The sequence below is a fragment of the Dendrobium catenatum genome, unplaced genomic scaffold (genome assembly GCF_001605985.2).
Source record: "Dendrobium catenatum unplaced genomic scaffold, ASM160598v2 fragScaff_scaffold_1548, whole genome shotgun sequence".
Classification (NCBI taxonomy): domain Eukaryota; kingdom Viridiplantae; phylum Streptophyta; class Magnoliopsida; order Asparagales; family Orchidaceae; genus Dendrobium; species Dendrobium catenatum.
Genome location: NW_021320010.1, coordinates 206,770 through 224,881, shown reverse-complemented (window position 1 = coordinate 224,881; position 18,112 = coordinate 206,770). Strand labels below are relative to the sequence as shown.

Here is an 18,112-nt window from a genome sequence, read left to right as displayed (position 1 = left end):
GTTGTTTTTGTAGTGCGTAGATCAAATTCCTATTAAATTAATATCATAGCACATTTTTTAGGACTTATGACGGCTAAGAAGGTTGATGCATTGGAAGAGAGGCTTTATGGGAAAGTTAGAAATCTAAAATCTAAATTCGAAGAGTGAATTTCAGCAATTGAGGGCAAATTTTCAAATCCGGAAGAGATAATGAAAGGATGTTAAAGTTTCAAGCCAAGACGACATCAATGGAGGCAAGCACACCATTGAGTGGACAAGGAAGTGAGGGAAACCTTAATATAGGTACTATAAGGGAGGATTGGGAGGTGAAAATTTTGGCGGAAGAATAGAAGATACCACCTTTGGAGCCACTTCCAATAAAGAGAACGGGTGAAGGGTATGGCCGGCAAAGAAATTTGGTTGATAAAGATTGGGGAGCTTATTTTGGTGAGAGGGGTATATGGAGAGATCACAACAACCGCTACACTAGAGGAGGAAGAAGCTATTGGGCGGTGACAATACTAGGGTGACAAAGTTGAGGAGAAGAAGAGTGAGAATTCAATAAGTAATAAACAAGCTCCTTCCGAGGATAAACTGATCAATAAGGATAAAGATGATGAGGGAAAGGAAATAAACTTGCAAAACCAAGCTAATGGTGTTGATCCAAACCTAAGTCTTGTGCAAACTGATTCTATTGAGACATCCACATCCCAAAAACCTGTGTTTTTAGAATTCAAAAACGAAGATTTGAAAGACACTGAAACTAACATCTGAGAAAGAAAGAAAACTAGTGGAATCAAACCTTTGGTTTCTACTATTGTGGATATTTCTGAAGATGGAAATGTTGAGGCTAAGACTAAGATGCAACTAATACAAAGTTCTCAAAGGAAAAAGTTGGCATCGAATTGATTAAGCTAGAAATTCAAGAGTTAGTTCTTGTCAAAATCCCCACTGTAGTTGTTCATGATACTTATGAAGCACCAGCAAGAAAATGACATTGATTTAAGTAGTCTTACCAGTATAAAGATACTTGTGAAAAATCTAGAAGCTGAATCTGGCTCTCCTGAAGAATAGAAATCAAATGAGAGTATAGAAAGTAGAAACTAAAGAACCAAGTTTAGATATTGGTGCACTTGATGTTGAAGATGAAGTTGTTGAATCATCTTTCAATGAAGTGAAGCCTACAAGAGTAGTAGAAGTGATTGAGAAAAAGAATAACGTTTTGGAAGTGGAGAAAAAATAGTCTTCAGTTGAAATTCACGAAGATCTTGAAGCTAAATCAGAATTAGCTCAAACTGAATCAGATGAAGATGTTTCTGAAGGAGTTAAAGTCAAGAAGTATGATGGAATTGTTGAAGGAGGCATAGAGATATCCACTGTTCCTGATGATATTCCTCTACCTTCTGAAGTTTCATATAAAGAAGAAAAGCTTCTAAACCTGCGGTAGCGTTTGAAGAGGAGGAAGAGACTTCTTTGGAAGGTGATCATTGGTGGTGTGCCTAAAGTGGCTGAAGTTTCATGGGAAGGTGGAAATGTTTTGGAAGGGGATAAATTGACTGACAAGGAAGACGTGAATGCTGATGCTGTAGAGAGAGACTTTAATACAATTACAGATCCTGCAGAAGCGGAACTCTCTTCTGATCAATTAAAAGCTCCTACAACTACTGAGAGAGAAAATGATGCTCCGGAAGTGACATCCAAGGATGTCAATATTGCTTCTGAAGCTAGTGAAGTCCCTTCTGAGGGTGATAAACTTTCTGTATGTGATAAGAAGAGTGAAAGCTTGAAAAGTAAAACTTTAACATCAATGGAGGCACCAAACGGTATCACCACTGTAGAAGAACCACTTGATCAAGTGGTTAAGAGTTGAAGAAGGCGATAAAAGCATATCAATGTTAGCCCTGCCTGACTTCAACCAGCCTTTTGTGGTGGAGACGGATGCTTCAGGGTATGGGCTGGGAGCTATACTTATGCAGGACCAAAGACCAGTGGCCTATAACAGTTAAGTGTTATCTACCAAAGTGAGGCTCAAGTTAGTATACTAGAAGGAGCTGATGACGATTGTGTTGGCTATTCAGAAGTGGAGACTCCACCTGTTAGGGTGACACTTCATTGTTAGGATTGATCAAAGATTTAAAGTTTCTTCTAGAGCAAAGGACAGTTAAAGAGGAGCATCAAAGGTGGCTTTTGAAACTATTAGGTTATGATTTCACTATCCAGTATCGATCGAGGATAAAGAACAAGGCCGCAAATGAGTTATCCAGGTGTATGGGGAGTCCCACATAATGGCACTGTTTGTTCCCTTAGTTGTGGACTAGGAGACTATGAGAAGGGAAAGTCAACAAGATGAAAGATTGGAGAAAATCAAGAGAGACTTATTGGGGAACAAGGATAGCCATTCAGGCTATACCTTAGTCGATCAAAGACTGTTATACAAGGGGTGAATGGTGATATCGAGGACGTCCCCATATGTATCCCACTTACTGCGAGAGTTCCATGATAGTGCCATAAAAGGGCACTCAAGGGTATAGAAGACCTATCATAGGCTTACGACAGAATTGTATTAGGTTGGAATGCAGAAAAATGGGGATGAGATGTTGGCCAGCTACGATATGTATCAAAGGCACAAATACATGACGATGGCTCCAGGAGGACTTATGCAACCTCTTGCTCTGCTTGAAAAGGTGTGAGAAGAGATAACCATGAATTTCATTGAATGTCTTCTCTCCCCTGCGACATGCATACGGCAATTTCAATAGCAATAGAATTTATTTGAGAGGTGGTCCACTTAAATGAAATTTTGGAGTCCATAGTGTCAGATAGAGACAAGGTGTTCCTGAGCCACTTAGGAAGAGAGCTATTCAAGATGTAGGGTACCGTTCTGAATAGAAGTACAGTCTACCATCCACAGAATGATGGGCAAACCGAGGTGGTGAATAGGAATGTTAAGACTTCAGATATTTTGTATCAGAAACACTTAAGACCTCAACGAAGTGGTTACCTTGGGTTGAGTACTAGTCAATGTTTAAAATTGCGTATTCGGGTATTGAGGCGTTTTTCATTCGTGAGGCGAGGCGTAAGCCTCAAGGCGTTTTGAGGCGTAAGCCTCAAAATCAAAAGATTTCGTAAACATAAAATGATAAATTTTTTATATACTAATGAGTGAATAATATAAAACATAAAAAAGCATAAGATATGAACTGAAATCAAAATATCTCAATAATAAGAGAACATGAAATGTAGTTCAACTCAAAATTTTATCTTTCCCAAATTTCAGTAATCTTTTCATTAACATATAATTCCAATTTCCAAAAATAAATAGCAATGACATATCACATAAGAACTCATAAGTCATCAGCACTATCATCAATAAAGGGTTCTTCATTTGAATCATCATTATGATGAACGGCACTCTCCCCTTCCTCCTCTCCTATAGAGTCCAATGCCGAGCATTTACTTCAAGATTTATGTAAGTTTTAATATATATAGCGTGAGGCGTAAGCCTCATGACAGTGAGGCGAGGCGGGCCTCAACCAAGTTGAGGCGCAAGCCTCATAAAAAAGACTTGAGGCGTAAGCATCGAGGCGTTTTTACTGGAATTGCGCAAAGACGGGCCTCAAGGCAAGCCTCATATTGCACAATTTTAAACCATGGTACTAGTACAATACATTCTACCATAGTGCAACGCATACTTCAGTATTTAAAATCCTTTGTTAAAGAGACCCTCCCCACCTTGTATACTATGAGACCAAGAATACTCCAATTTCATCAATGGAACAGCAGTTGGAGGAACGGGATAGGATATTAGGAAAGCTAAAGGGGCACATACTGAGGGCATAACAAATTATAAAGAATCAGGTGGACTGGCATAGAATGGATGTGCAGTTTCAGATAGGTGATAAAGTATATTTGAATATTCGACCCTACATACAGAAGACCTTAGCTCGAAGAAAAAATGAAAAGTTATCTCCATGGTCAAAATCTTGCATAGCAATACCTATAGAGTATTCCAAAAAAATGATGATGAAGTATTTACTTGATGAGGATTAAATTAAAAAATATCTTTAGAGTGTTCCTGTGAAACAAGATGGAGTTCTCATTATAGGTCACTAATTAGATTGATTACAAAATTCTCCTCAGTTATTGATGTACTAGAAATTATTTTGGAGGATGACATAAGCTCTAAACAGAGAGGGGAGAAATTTGTATTATTAGAATCCTTACAATCTTTTGAATTCTCTTTCTGTATGTATCTAACGAAAGACATACTTGAAATCACTGATATACTATCAGAAGATTTAGGGAGATATGATCAAGACATCGTGAATGTCATGTATTTAATTCAAAAATCTAAAATTAGATTACAATATATGAGAGTTAACAAGTGTAATGACTTCATTAATAGAGTGACTTCATTTTATGATGAACACAAAATAATTACTTCGAATCTAAATGATAAATTAGATGCTCATGGACGCCCGCGACATGGAGTTCAAGAAATAACAAATTTACATCATTTATGAATTAAAATATTCTACACAGCAATTGATATACAACTTTAGGAGTTGAATAATCATTTCACAGAGGCAAATATTGAATTAATTTTATGTATTTGTTATTGTAATCTATCTAATTCATTCTATGCATTCAACAAAGAGAAGTTAATTAAAACGGAAAACTCATATCCAATTGATTTCACTCCTTCAGATTTGATAATTTTTTATAATCAGTTGAAACTTATATTATGGATATATAGTCTCAAGTACAATTTTCATTATTAAAAGATATAGGAAGTACGGCTGAAAAAATGATTCAGAACAGAAAGGAATTATTAAATCTCCTTATTTTTTGGCTATTAAAATTGGCATTAATATTACTTGTTACAACAATAGGAGTTGAAAGAGCATTTTCTATTATGGCTATCATAAAAAATAGACTATGCAATCGAATTAGAGATTAGTGGATGAATGATATTTTAACTGTTTATATTGAAAAAGAAATGTTAGATTGTATTTACAATGATATTATTATTCAATTTGTTTAGAATATAAAGAACATAAGCTATAAATTGTAAGTATTTTTCATCTTATATTTAGTAGTTTATTTTAAAAAAAATTAAAATTGTTAATGCCAATCTCAAGCCTGTAAGAAAAAGTTAAGGAGATTTTTTTAAAAAACATAAATAAGACACCCTCTATGAAAAGTTTTTGGCATTGCCACTAAACTAAAAAATGTCAGATTTGCGGTAAGCGTGATGGTTTCTATTTTTAAGAATAAAGTTCATGCACAACAGTGTATGTATTATAGAGGAATTAAGTTAATGTGTCATATACATTAAAACTATAAGAGAGAGTGATTAAGCATAAATTATGAAGTGATACTAATATTTCTCAATATCAATTCAAATTCATGTCAGGTAGGTGGAAGCAATACAGTTGTTGAGAGGTTTGATAGAGAATTATAGAGAGCATAAAGAGGATCTACAAATGATTATTTATTGATTTAGAAAAAATATATGATAAAGTTCCATCAGAAGTTCTCTAGAGAGTTTTAGAAAAGAAATGTGTTAATAATGCTTATATTTAAATTATTAAGGATATATATACATGAGCTGTTACTTGTGTTCAAACACAAGATAGTTTGATCAAGTATTTTTTTTAATTTCAGTTGAATGACATCAAAGAGCAGCTTTAAGCACCTATATTTATACTTTAGTTATGGATGTTCATACTAGTACAAGAGAATGTACCCTGGTATATGATTTTTGTTGATGATATTCTTCTTGTAAAAAAGACTAGAGAGGGAGTTGAAATAAAACGTGAATTACTAAGGTCAACCTTAGTATCTAAAAATCTTCCTTTGAATAGATCTAAAACTGAATAGATATAGTGTAATTTAATAGTAATAAATCTAGTGGGGAATTGTGACTTTGGACGATCAAGTCATTAAAAAGAGTACATTTTGAATATATCGGATCTATTATTTAAAGCGATGGTGAAATGATGTGCATATTATCAGTAGAATTCATATTGCATGGTTAAGTGGAGGAATGCATAGGGTCTATTGTGGTATAGAAAAGTATCCCTCAAACTTGAGGGAAATTTTATAAGATGGTGGTGAAACATATAATGCTTTATGGCGCTGAATGTTGGTAATTAAAAGAAAAGCATAAAATTAAGTGTTGTAGAGATAAGGATGCTCAAGTGGATGAGTGACTTTATACTTAGAGACAGAATGTGAAACGAGGACATACATGATGGAGTAGCTCCTATGGAAAATAATTAGATGATTTGGTCACATAAAATGTCGGCCTTGCGATGAGCCAGTTATGAGAGTGGATGTATTAGATCTGGCCTATGTAAAAAGGTAGAGGTAGACCAAAAAAGACTTGACTAGAAAGTATTAGCAATGACCTTTTTTAATTAAATTTGTATGAGAATTTGACTCTTAATAGAACACAATAGAGAAAAATGATTCATGCAGCCGACCCCACGTAGTGGGATAAAGGCTTGATGTTGTTATTGTTGTTGACCATTCTACTGCAAAAAATTTTAGTAATAATAAATCAGAGTGTTATAGCTATCGTGAATGTGAGATAGTTTGAAAAATATGGATGAGGCGGCAGTGTGATCCCTGCCCAAAACCTGCTTCTTAGCACCTCAATTCATGCCACCTCTCTCTAATCACTCCCACCATCTTCAAAACACTTCCCCACCCCACACTACCTGCCCCATGCAAGCCTACAAGAACCCTGCACCAAACTGATTTCAGCAATTGAAGCATCTAAATATACATAAATACTCAACAACATCAATTTTTTTAATTTTATCTCCCGTGTGTAACAGAAAAAGTCATTCTCAAGTATAATGAGAAAAGCAGAAACTTAACAGCAGGCAGATTACTAGTTATCCAAAGATGTCAACATAATGAAAGAAACTCTAATCCAAAATAAACGAATATTGAGAAGTTTGACCAAATAAAAACCAACGTCAAATGTAGCTCCTAAAAAGTATAGAAAATGTGAAACTTAGGCTTCATTTGGGATAGCTTTATACCACTGTTTTTTCCTACTTACAAGAAATTGTTGTACTAAAAAGCTGTTTTATAAAGCAATAAGAAAGCCATCCCAAATGAAGCCTTAGAAAAAATTGATGACAGCAAAATAATACCAAAGCCAACCCCTAAGAGCTGGATAATGATGAATGTCATTGTCAACTTAAGTAACAACTAATGGTTTGGTGTAATAAATGACAATGTGATTGAGAAATTGTTACAATATAAAAAAAAAAAAAAAAACATTACCTCACGCGCCTAAGGTACTCTAGACCATCTAAAGGTGGACCAGAATCAAAATCAGGTTCTCCCTCAACCAAGAAAGCAGGCCTCTGAATACTGCTATATTCATCATCACTGTCATCATCATCAACATCATCAATTTCAAACTCCCCGATGTTATTGTGTTCACAGTATGATGCTTCATTGTTAGTATAATTTTCACTACCAACCACTGTTTCTCCATAAGCAAAATCCGAGGAAATGAATATGCCTGAATCCTCTATATTTAATGAGAACACCTCACCTGAAATTTATATGGTATGTTGTTCACATGGTTCAATATAACATTCAAGAGAAATGATAATATGTACAAACGAAACTTGAACTTGATGAATTAATTTAGAACAATCAGTGACAAAAAAATGGCCTACAATTGAGCTTAGCAAAAAAATTAACATATAATTTACATAAATGATTTACAACCTAAAATACTAACAAAATAAATTGTTTTGCCAACATTTTCTATAATTAATTGATATATACGCCAAAATTGCAAAACAATGACCACTTAAAAAAACACTGCTATCAGTTCAAAAAAAAAATTTGAAGTTGTCATTTTCTTCCATTCTGAAACCATTGTTACAGTCTCATGCTAGGATGAGAATGATTTGGAGCTAAGATTGAAGTTGATAAGCACCATACAACCGATGACAAAAATCCAGAGATAACCTGATTTTTGTTAGCACGTGTCCCAACTTGATTGTGGTAAGAAGTTTGCTTGAGTTGGCAATGATGCCACTGAGAAAAAGCGAACAACTTAACTGGATTATGTAAAGAAGTACGAAAAGAAGGTCAGAATATCCTCCGTAATTGATGCACCACCATGTAAGTGTCATGAAAAGTGTGTGGACTTGAGCATAAAACTAGGATAATAATTATTATATGAAGTTTAGAGACTTTGAATGGGAAGGATAGTGAGTTAGTACAAACTATTATAAAAAGAAAAGAAACTATCCATGACTGAAAAAAAACTAAACGAAAGAAGAAATATCTAAAGATCGCAGAAAGTTTTTGTAAGATATTGTATTTAAGAAATACTAATAATAGAAGCAAAACAAGAAACAATAGATGGAGAGTAAAAATTTGAAGTGTTGAGGTAACCAGATTTTGTTATTATAATGATGAAATCAAAAATTAGTAAGAAAGTATTAACATATGCAACGATGGAACCAATTACACCACCAAAAGGTTTGAAAAGAACACTATTATAGCTATGTACTACGAAAGTTTTGTTCACAAATTCTCATTTAAGCATATATATTATTGAAGTTTTGTCCTAACTCAAAAAGGATACATCCTTTCACTCGCCCGCATATATATATATATATATATATATATATATCAATTCCTCTAATGCTTATACTCCAATTTGATTAGAAGAAAGCTTGAAAATTATTTTACAGCAAAATGGATGCATTACTAAAAAATATATGACATGAGAGGATAATTATACATACTAAAGAGGATTCATGATACGCATTATATCAAAGACAAAAAATGCAATGAATTAAAATATTCAATTCAAATGATCTAATAATAGTGAACACGCTGTCTATGCAATGAGAAGAGTACTCAGAGCCATTGGCTCATTCTTCACCTGGAAGGCAGTAAGAGATCACATTCTTCTCCGACTTATTGAAGCACACATTTTCCCACTTCAGCTCAATCCCCTATGAAAGTTCGTTTTCACATTCCCTTGTGATATTCATTATCCATCACCTAGGAGTATTCAACCTTGCTATCAAAAGTAGAGCAGCTAATCAAACGTAAACTTTCAGTAGCTAGGAATTGACAATAAATATTTTTGCAAAGATTACAAAGTAATCATAAATAATAAGTTTGTTGTATGTATGTTTATATATATATATATATATATAACAACAATAAACTTTTATCTCAATATGTGAGGTCTGCTACATGAATTTTGTTCTCCATTATGTCCTATTAAGAGTCAAATTATTATTTAAATCCAATAAAATCTAATAAAAAATATCATTTTTAATACTTTCAAACTATATTTTTTTGGCCTACCTGTACCTTTCTTAAAAAAAGTCGAATCTAACACATCTACTCTCCTAACAAAGTCATCAGAAGGCCTACATTTATGTGACTAAACCATCTAAGGCAACTCACTCTAATCATATTTGCCACTAGAGCTACTCTACCTTTCATGTATGCGCTTATTTTGCATTCTATCTCAAAGTGTACAGCCACTCATCTACCTAAGCACCCTCATGTGTTAAATATAACAACAACAACAACATTAAGCCTTTATCCCACTAAGTGGGGTCGGCTACATGAATTCTTTTTCGCCATGGTGTCATGTTAAGAGTCAAATTTACATTTTAAACTAATAAAAAAATGTCAATTCTAATATTTTCTAAGTCATTTAGGTCTACCTCTACCTTTCATAACATAGATCAAATCTAATACATCTACTCTCCTAACCGAGCCATCAAAGGAACAACGTTTTACGTGACCAAACCATCAGAGTCAACTCTCTCTAATATTTTTTCACTGGAGCTACTCCAACCTTTTCACCTATATGCTCATTTCGCATTCCATCTTTAAGAGTAAAGCCACTCATTCAGGTTGGATGGTTGAAGTGGAGAAATACGTCAGGCTTGTTGTGTGATAGAAAAGTCCCTCTCAAACTTAAGGGAAGATTCTATGAGATGGTAGTGAGACCTACAATGCTTTATAGTGTATAATGTTGGTCATTAAAAGAGAAATATAATGATGTAGTGCACGATAAGGCTCTGGAACAACTTATCATATTTTCTTTGCATTCTCCACTTATCCCTGCTAAGTTCGTTAGTTTAGCACCTTCATGGTTTAAAATTGCGCAATATGAGGCTCTCCTTTGCGCAATATGAGGCTCTCCTTTGCGCAATATGAGGCTCTCCTTTGCGCAATTCCAGTAAAAAACGCCTCGATGCTTACGCCTTGAGTTTTTTTTATGAGGCTTGCGCCTCAACTTGGTTGAGGCCCGCTTCTCCTCACTGGCATGAGGCTTACGCCTCACGCTATATATATTAAAACTTACATAAATCTTGAAGTAAATGCTCGACATTGGACTCTATAGGAAAGGAGGAAAGGGAGAGAGCAGTTCACCATAATGATGATTCAAATAACCCCTTAGTGATGACACTGCTGATGACTTATGAGTTCTTATGTGATATGTCATTGCTATTTATTTTTGAAAATTGGAATTATATGTTAATGAAAAGAATACTAGTATTTGGAAAATATAAAATTTTGAGTTGAACTATATTTCATGTTGTCTTATTATTGAGATATTTTGATCTCACTTCATATCTTATGTTTTTTTATGTTTTATATTATTCACTCATTAGTATATAAAAAATTTATCATTTTATGTTTACGCAATCTTTTGATTTTGAGGCTTACGCCTCAAAACGCCTTGAGGCTTACGCCTCGCCTCACGAATGAAAAACGCCTCAATACCCGAATACGCAATTTTAAACATTGAGCACCTTTACACCTTTTTAGCACATTTGCATCTTTTTGTTTGTTGCCCCACTTATAGTATTTAGAATATTCCAGTTAGTAGAAAGGATATAGAAATATATATAGGGAGGAGAATGTACTAGCTGATCAATTTTTGAGAATACATCAATAGAACCCTGCTCTGGTAAGAAGATTACTCCGGTATTACTTGTTTCTTTTAAGTTTCTCTGTTTCAGGTACCCGTTGCTGGAGTCTACTGCCGCACTCGATCGAAGGGCCTCGTCAGGTTAACCTGGCTCTGATACCAACCTGATAGAAAAGTCCCTCTCAAACTTAAGGGAAGATTCTATGAGATGGTAGTGAGACCTACAATACGTTATTGCATAATGTTGGCCATTAAAAGAGAAACATAATATTTAGTTAAGTGTTGCAAAGATGAGGATGCTCAGGCGGAAGAGTAGCTTTACTCTTAAAGATAGGATAAAAAACGAGCAAATACATGAAAAGGTTGGAGTAGCTCTAATGGAAGACAAGATTAGAGAGAGTCACCCTAGATTGTTTGGTCACATAAAAAGGCGGCCTATCGATGACCCGATTAAGAAAGTAGATGTATTAGAATTGACTTGTGTTAAGAAAGGTAGAGGCAGACCTAAAAAGAATTGGTTAGAAAATATTATAAATGACCTTTTGTTATTAGATTTAGATGAGAATTTGATTCTTAACAGGACAAAATTGAGAAAAACAATTCATGTAGCTGACCCCAAATAGTGGGATAAAAGCTTGTTGTTGTTGTGGTCGTACTGAATGTACAAGTAAAAAAACAATGTCCTTTTCATAGGCCTTTTCAAACCTAGACATTTTTAGAAAGCTTTAAATTCAATAAAATATGATTATATTGATTGATGCCTTGTCCTGATATAAATGAAAAAATAAGAGAAATAAAATATAATTTAAAGCTATCAAAAGTATGAATGTTTGGATTGGCCAAATAAAACAAGTATAGTGGCTTTAAAATTAAATATTTTTTAAAATTTGTTTACTTCATTGGCTAGTATAGTCGACTGATAAACTTCTTAATTATCATCCAATGATTTTAGAGAGCATGGATTTTCCATGGGCATGAAGAATTGTGCATGATGAATTGCTCTAATTTTGATGCACTGCCTTGGTTTGGGAACTTTTCATTGTTATTTATCTTAGTATTGCATCAAGTATACTCCCCACATCCTAATTTGATGGTGATTACACATTCTTCAATATCTATAAGATAGAACGATCAAACTTGCAGCCTGGAAGTTTGAATAACTGCATGAAGAAGTTATCATAAACACTACAACATCTTAGCATTTTCTCTTGTTTTTTTAAGTCTATCATTGACCTCAACAATTTAATAGGGATTGTAGCTATCTATCTTGGTAAATTCATACCTACCATGAATCATAAACATGGATGGGCATCATTATCAGAAAACCAAAAATAACTGTGAAAGGATTAGGTACTAAACATATTACGTACATGACACCCTGCGGACGGGAAGAAAGATAAAAAAATCCCTCATCCATAAACTCAAGATAACTCAACAAAATACAAGCTCCTTTCTTTCAATCTTGTAGAATAAATCTTCGCATTATCATATTGCCTAATATTGAACAGGAGACCCTCATATTAAAACAGCAAACAACCCAAAAAAGCAATCAATCAACAGAGATCGGGCAAGTAAAGCATAGATGGAAAAAAAAAGACCTCCATAAATGCATTTAAAAAGAAATAATTTGAACATAGCTCGATCATACCCAGGGCTCCAAAATCATCCTTCTTTTGCCCGAATTTGTCCCACAATAATTCTCCCTGCTTCCCTTTGTTTTTATCGTTACGCACCCGAAGCCCATTGTACTCGCGAGCAACGGTTGCTTCCATTCTAGCGTAGACTCCATTCCACATCTGCCGCTGAGCATCGACGTCTAGAAACCTTAAGGCGTCCATCTCACTCCGCGAGTAAGTCCTCCGCTTCGTTTCGTCCATACATCCACTAGCTGTCGCCCAAATTAACTGCGCTCCCTCCTCTTCGTTCCCCAAATAAGCTCCTTCGTCATCTTCTCCGTGGACCGATGACTCTTCCGTGCAATTCTCGGGCATGTTGGGGCTTCCACTGCCGCTTACAAGCTAACCTCCGGCTTTCTCACACTTGTGACGAAGAAAAAAACGCAGGAAAATCCGTTCAAATGAAACAGCAAACCCTAGAGCCGATTAACGCCCCGAATTCTAATCGGGGGAATACGGCTAACCATGGGAATTGAAGTAGGGAAGTTTTGAGTTTACATGTCATGCCCGATTAATTTTCCAAAGAAATATTTTCAAAAAAAATTTGAGATTATAATATTGTTGTTGCATTACTATTGAGTTCGTCAAATTTTAATAAGATTCGAATAAAATTTAAATAAAATAAAATAAAATAAAAAACTCACTATCAAGATCATATACAATAAAATTAGATTTAAGAATGAACATTCGTCAAATCCTAATCAATTTTAATTTATTTTTATTCAAAAAAATTTTAGATCAACAAAAACCATTCAAAAAAGGCTACTATAAGATATCATTAAAAAAATTTTATAAAATAGTTAAATAGTAAATTCAATTAAGATTTATTTAATGTTTGACATAACATAAATTCTAGAAGTGATCACAGTAGATATAGCATATAAAATTCAAATAGTTTCGAGCATGACAATTATAATAAAGAGCAATTACAACGTACAAAATCTAGCAAATTTAACAATAACAAAGCCAATTTATATCCTTAACACATGAAAATAATAAGTGTATTATCATTGTACAAACACTTAGGTTTCATTTGGATCGGTTTTTTTATTGTTTCTTAAATCAACTTTTTAGTATAAAATTTTATTTTTTACTAGAAAGTTATTTTAAGAAGCACTAAAAAAGTCGTCCCAAACAAAACCTTAATAATAACATTTTAAGAATTATCATTACTCCATACAAGAAACTAGATATGAAGATTGTAAACAATTATCCTTACAAGTAACTCGATGATGGCCACTAGAGGAAAATTACTTATTACCAACGAAATTTTTTGGCTGAAAATACAAATTTTCGGCGGATTTGGAAGTTTCCAGCATAAAATATATCGCGGGTATAAACCGTGTAGGAAATTTTTTTCCTATTAAAAAAAGCATCCATAAAGGTTTTCCAGCGAATAACTGGCAGAAAATGCAGCCGAAAAAAATATATATATATATATTTTATTTAGTAAAAAAAATGTCACTCTAGCTCTGCCTAACCCGCCTAGTTGACTGTGAACCCGTCAGCTCGAACCGCAGGAAGTTTTCCCCACCCCACCCTGCCAGCCTGATGCGTCCAACCCCTGGCCAGCCCACCCTGCCCGCCTGCATCACGTGAGATTCGAACATGGGTCTTTGGGAAATTCTTCAAAGACCCCATTATTCTACTGCAAAGAAAAATATAATTCAATTGTTACTTTTTTATATTTAAATTAGAACAATGCGTAAAATGAAAAAAAGGATATTAATAATTAATAATTAATTTTAAAATGAAAGTAAATTATCAATAATTAATTTTAAAAAATGAAATTTAATAATTAATTAAAATAAAGTATTAAAATTAAAATAAATTTTTAACTTAATAATTAATTAAAATTATTAATTACTTAATATAAAATTATAAAATAAATTAAAAATTAAATAAAAATACACAAAAAACTCAAAAAGCTTTCTAGATCACTTCCCCTAATTCATGGAGTGAGTGGCTTGCCCATTTCCATAAGACGAAGACAAATTAATACCTTCAATACGATTAATTATTCTGTGTGGATGTTGAATACCATTTGAAGACCAACCAGAATGTACCATGTCACCCCTTCGCTCGATACCACGGCTCGATAATGCTCGATACCTCTCGGCACTGCGTCTCGGTACTACTAGTACTAAAAAAACTCAAAAAGCTTTCTAGATCACTTCCCCTAATTCATGGAGTGAGTGGCTTGCCCATTTCCATAAGACGTAGACAAATTAATACCTTCAATACGATTAATTATTCTGTGTGGATGTTGAATACCATTTGAAGACCAACCAGAATGTGCCATGTCACCCCTTCGCTCGATACCACGGCTCGATAATGCTCGATATATACCACTCGGCACTGCGGCTCGGTACTACTGATGTGGCGCATTTTGGTTGGTCTTCGGATGATGCTTTGCTTCTGATCTCTGCACAAAATAATTTCTCCTTCAACATAGGGCTGAAAGAGGTCGCTGCTCTCTTTGGCATCATCCTTTATGAATTATTGTGTCAATGGCATCATTAGCTCTATCCCATAGTCTTCAAATCCAAGTACTCTGCATGCAAAAGAAACACTAGCTCCCACAAACTATTTCCACCATAAGCTAAATGTGAAGAAGTAAATAGAAAAAAACATGTCTATCATCTATTAAATCACTTATGTCCCAGAATACAAATAGACCTTTGAGTTAGCTTTGGAGTACGAGAAATTATTATGTGCATATTCCAGACATAGAGCTACGTTCGCACACCAATAAAATTATTATGCGTGGTTTGCCTATATTGAAGATGCCGACGTGGATAATCCGCTTAGACTACCAACTCGATTATAATATGTCTTGTCAATCCGACCGACAATCGCCTGCCCAGAGTAAATGTAAAAAGGTGAAATGGCAAAAAAAATTCACATTACAAGCACCTATTTGGTTTTCAATATCCGACATTTGCAGTTCTCTGAAGTTCCTGCAAAAAAAAAAATCTCCTTTAGGGTTTCGATATTCTCTCCTATCATTTCTATGCAAAATGGATTCACCTGCAGAAAAATGTTGGTTTGTTGCTTGTGCTGTTAAATGCAATTTAACTCCATAATAATTATGTTTTTATTGTGTACAATAGATTAATCATTTTCTATGCTAATGTACTCCGTAACAACTATATTTTTATTGCATACAACAGATTGATCGTTTTCTCTGCTCATGTACTCCATAATAATTATGTTTTTCTTGCATGCAATAGATCGATTGTTTTCGACTTTTTATAGTGCATTAATGTATTATAACTACATAATTTTTTGGTAATATTTAATTCCCAATGTATTTTCTCGATATTCTCTTCGTATTTGCTGAAGAATAAAACCCTAATATTTTAACATAAATACAATGGATCTTAGAAACAATATCTACCAATTTCTTCAATTTTCTAGATTCGAGCAAAACGCCCAACTTATTTACGAACTAATGATAATATGGAATATTTCAAAGCAATATTTTTTTATAAAGGGTCATGTTATATCTTTCATTATTGATGAAGTGACCCTCCTTACTAGTATGTTAAAAAGATGTGAAGAGATTTCCTAGCATACCTTGCCAACTACAATAGTCACATCAACGGATATAAAGTTCAAAATGCTAGTTGAATAGACATAACCCCCTAGAGACTATATTCAAAATATTTATTATGTATTTATGTTCAAATTTGTTTTTTAGACATTTGTTTTTGTTAAAACCCACTATAGGGGCTTACGCGTTAATATAAAAAAGGTGTTACATGAATCCTTAAAAGGGACAAAATGCTCACTAAATGTTCAAAAAGAGCTACAATAAAAACAAAATTAAACCAAATGAACAATGAGTACATATCTAAGATACAATGATAACATAAAAGAGAATCAATTCAGCAAAAGCTAAAAACAACCTCCCAAGCAAAAATCAATCCAAATCATTCTTCATTCTACAACCAACCTTAAACCAAACAAAGAAAGCAGTAAACCTGCAAAACAAAAAGAAAAACCTGCAGAAAACAACCTCAAAGAAACAAAATAATCAATATTCAAAATAACATAAAATAATAAAGGAAAGAGCATAACTTAAAGAAGATTCCCTCCAATACCAATAGTTCTAATGCCACACAAAAAAACACAGCAACAAAAACCCCTACTAGCCAACCAACAACAGAAAACACACAGACCTCTCAAACACAACAGACCACACAACACCCCAAATAGCCACTAGACCCAAAAAACTCAAAAAACATACAGCCCAGCCATCACATATAACCACAAAAAAATCCCCCAAACCAATACAGACTGACAAAACAAACCACAACCCTACAAACAAACAACTAGAAAATAAAATCCATCCTACAACACAAAACCCAACCCCACACCAAAAAGTAACAACAAAACTAAGCACTAAAGGGAATTTAAATCAAATTACCACTCAATAGAACAATAATTTTCTCAAATAAGGTAAATCATATTTTTCTAATCTAATCAAACCTTTTAGAAGAGAAGGAATATTAGAATTATCAAAATAAGTTAAGGAAATCAACTCAGCTCCTATCCGAGCCAGCAAATTAGCACAAGCATTACCTTCTCTCCAAATATGAGAAATAGAATAATCAACATGAGAAAGCATACTTTTAATATCCCTAAGCAAATAAAAAATATTTGCATTACCAAAATTTGGACAGTTAATAAAATGGATAACTAATAAAGCATCTACTTCAATCCAAAGCCTTAAAAAACCCGTAGATAAGGCAATTTTTAAAGCATGATATAAGGCCTTTAATTCAGCATACAGAACAAACAAAAGGATAGTGGGCAAGAAAAATAGATAAGCAAATTACCATCCTTGTTTCTTAAGATACCACCACAACCACACTTACCATTTGCCACCGAACCATCAGTATTAATTTTGATAAAATAATCCCTCGGCTTTCTCCAATATACCAATTTAAGATAATTAACAGTCTTAATGTCAATAATCTTAGAACAAAGCTTCTTAGCTATATCCTTACAGCCACAAAACTGACTAATCTTAAACAAATCGGCATTAAATAGATTAATAATTTTATCTTTGGCTCTAGCAATAACTCTCTTATGGTTCATAGGAATGTTCCTATACTTAGCATCATTCATATCCATCCAAATAAACCAAATGAGAAACATAGCCCTACCAACTTTAATGTGACCTCTAGTAGTATTATGAAATAAAGCAGTAAGAAAATGATTAAACGAGAGATAACAAAAAAAAAGGTTTTAAAAAACGCATCATACCAACGCTAAATTTTAACAGCAAAAACATCATTAATAAAAAGATGATCAATACTTTCAATATGAGAACAACACAAATATTTAGACTGTAAATAAAACCCTTTTTCTTCAAACAGTATCAACCAAAATGTACTTCTTAACAATTCTCCAAATAAGAACATAATAAGAAGTTGGAATATTTTTACTCCAAATTTTATCATAAATAACAATCACATCTTTTTTCTTTCTAATGTAA

General features: G+C 33.7%; 1 protein-coding gene across 1 annotated transcript in view; it reads right to left on the bottom strand.

The window, feature by feature from the left end:
- The window catches only part of LOC110109575 (gem-associated protein 2), a 44,209-nt gene extending 31,083 nt beyond the window's left edge, over nucleotides 1-13,126 (bottom strand). Inside the window, exons 1-2 of the mRNA XM_020840719.2 lie at nucleotides 12,579-13,126; nucleotides 7,282-7,558 (exon numbers count right to left, since the gene is read on the bottom strand). Coding sequence (XP_020696378.1) covers nucleotides 7,282-7,558; nucleotides 12,579-12,921 — 620 coding nt within the window. The 5' untranslated portion in view covers nucleotides 12,922-13,126. The remainder of the gene's footprint in view (nucleotides 1-7,281; nucleotides 7,559-12,578) is intronic.
- Nucleotides 13,127-18,112: the final 4,986 nt, after the last annotated feature.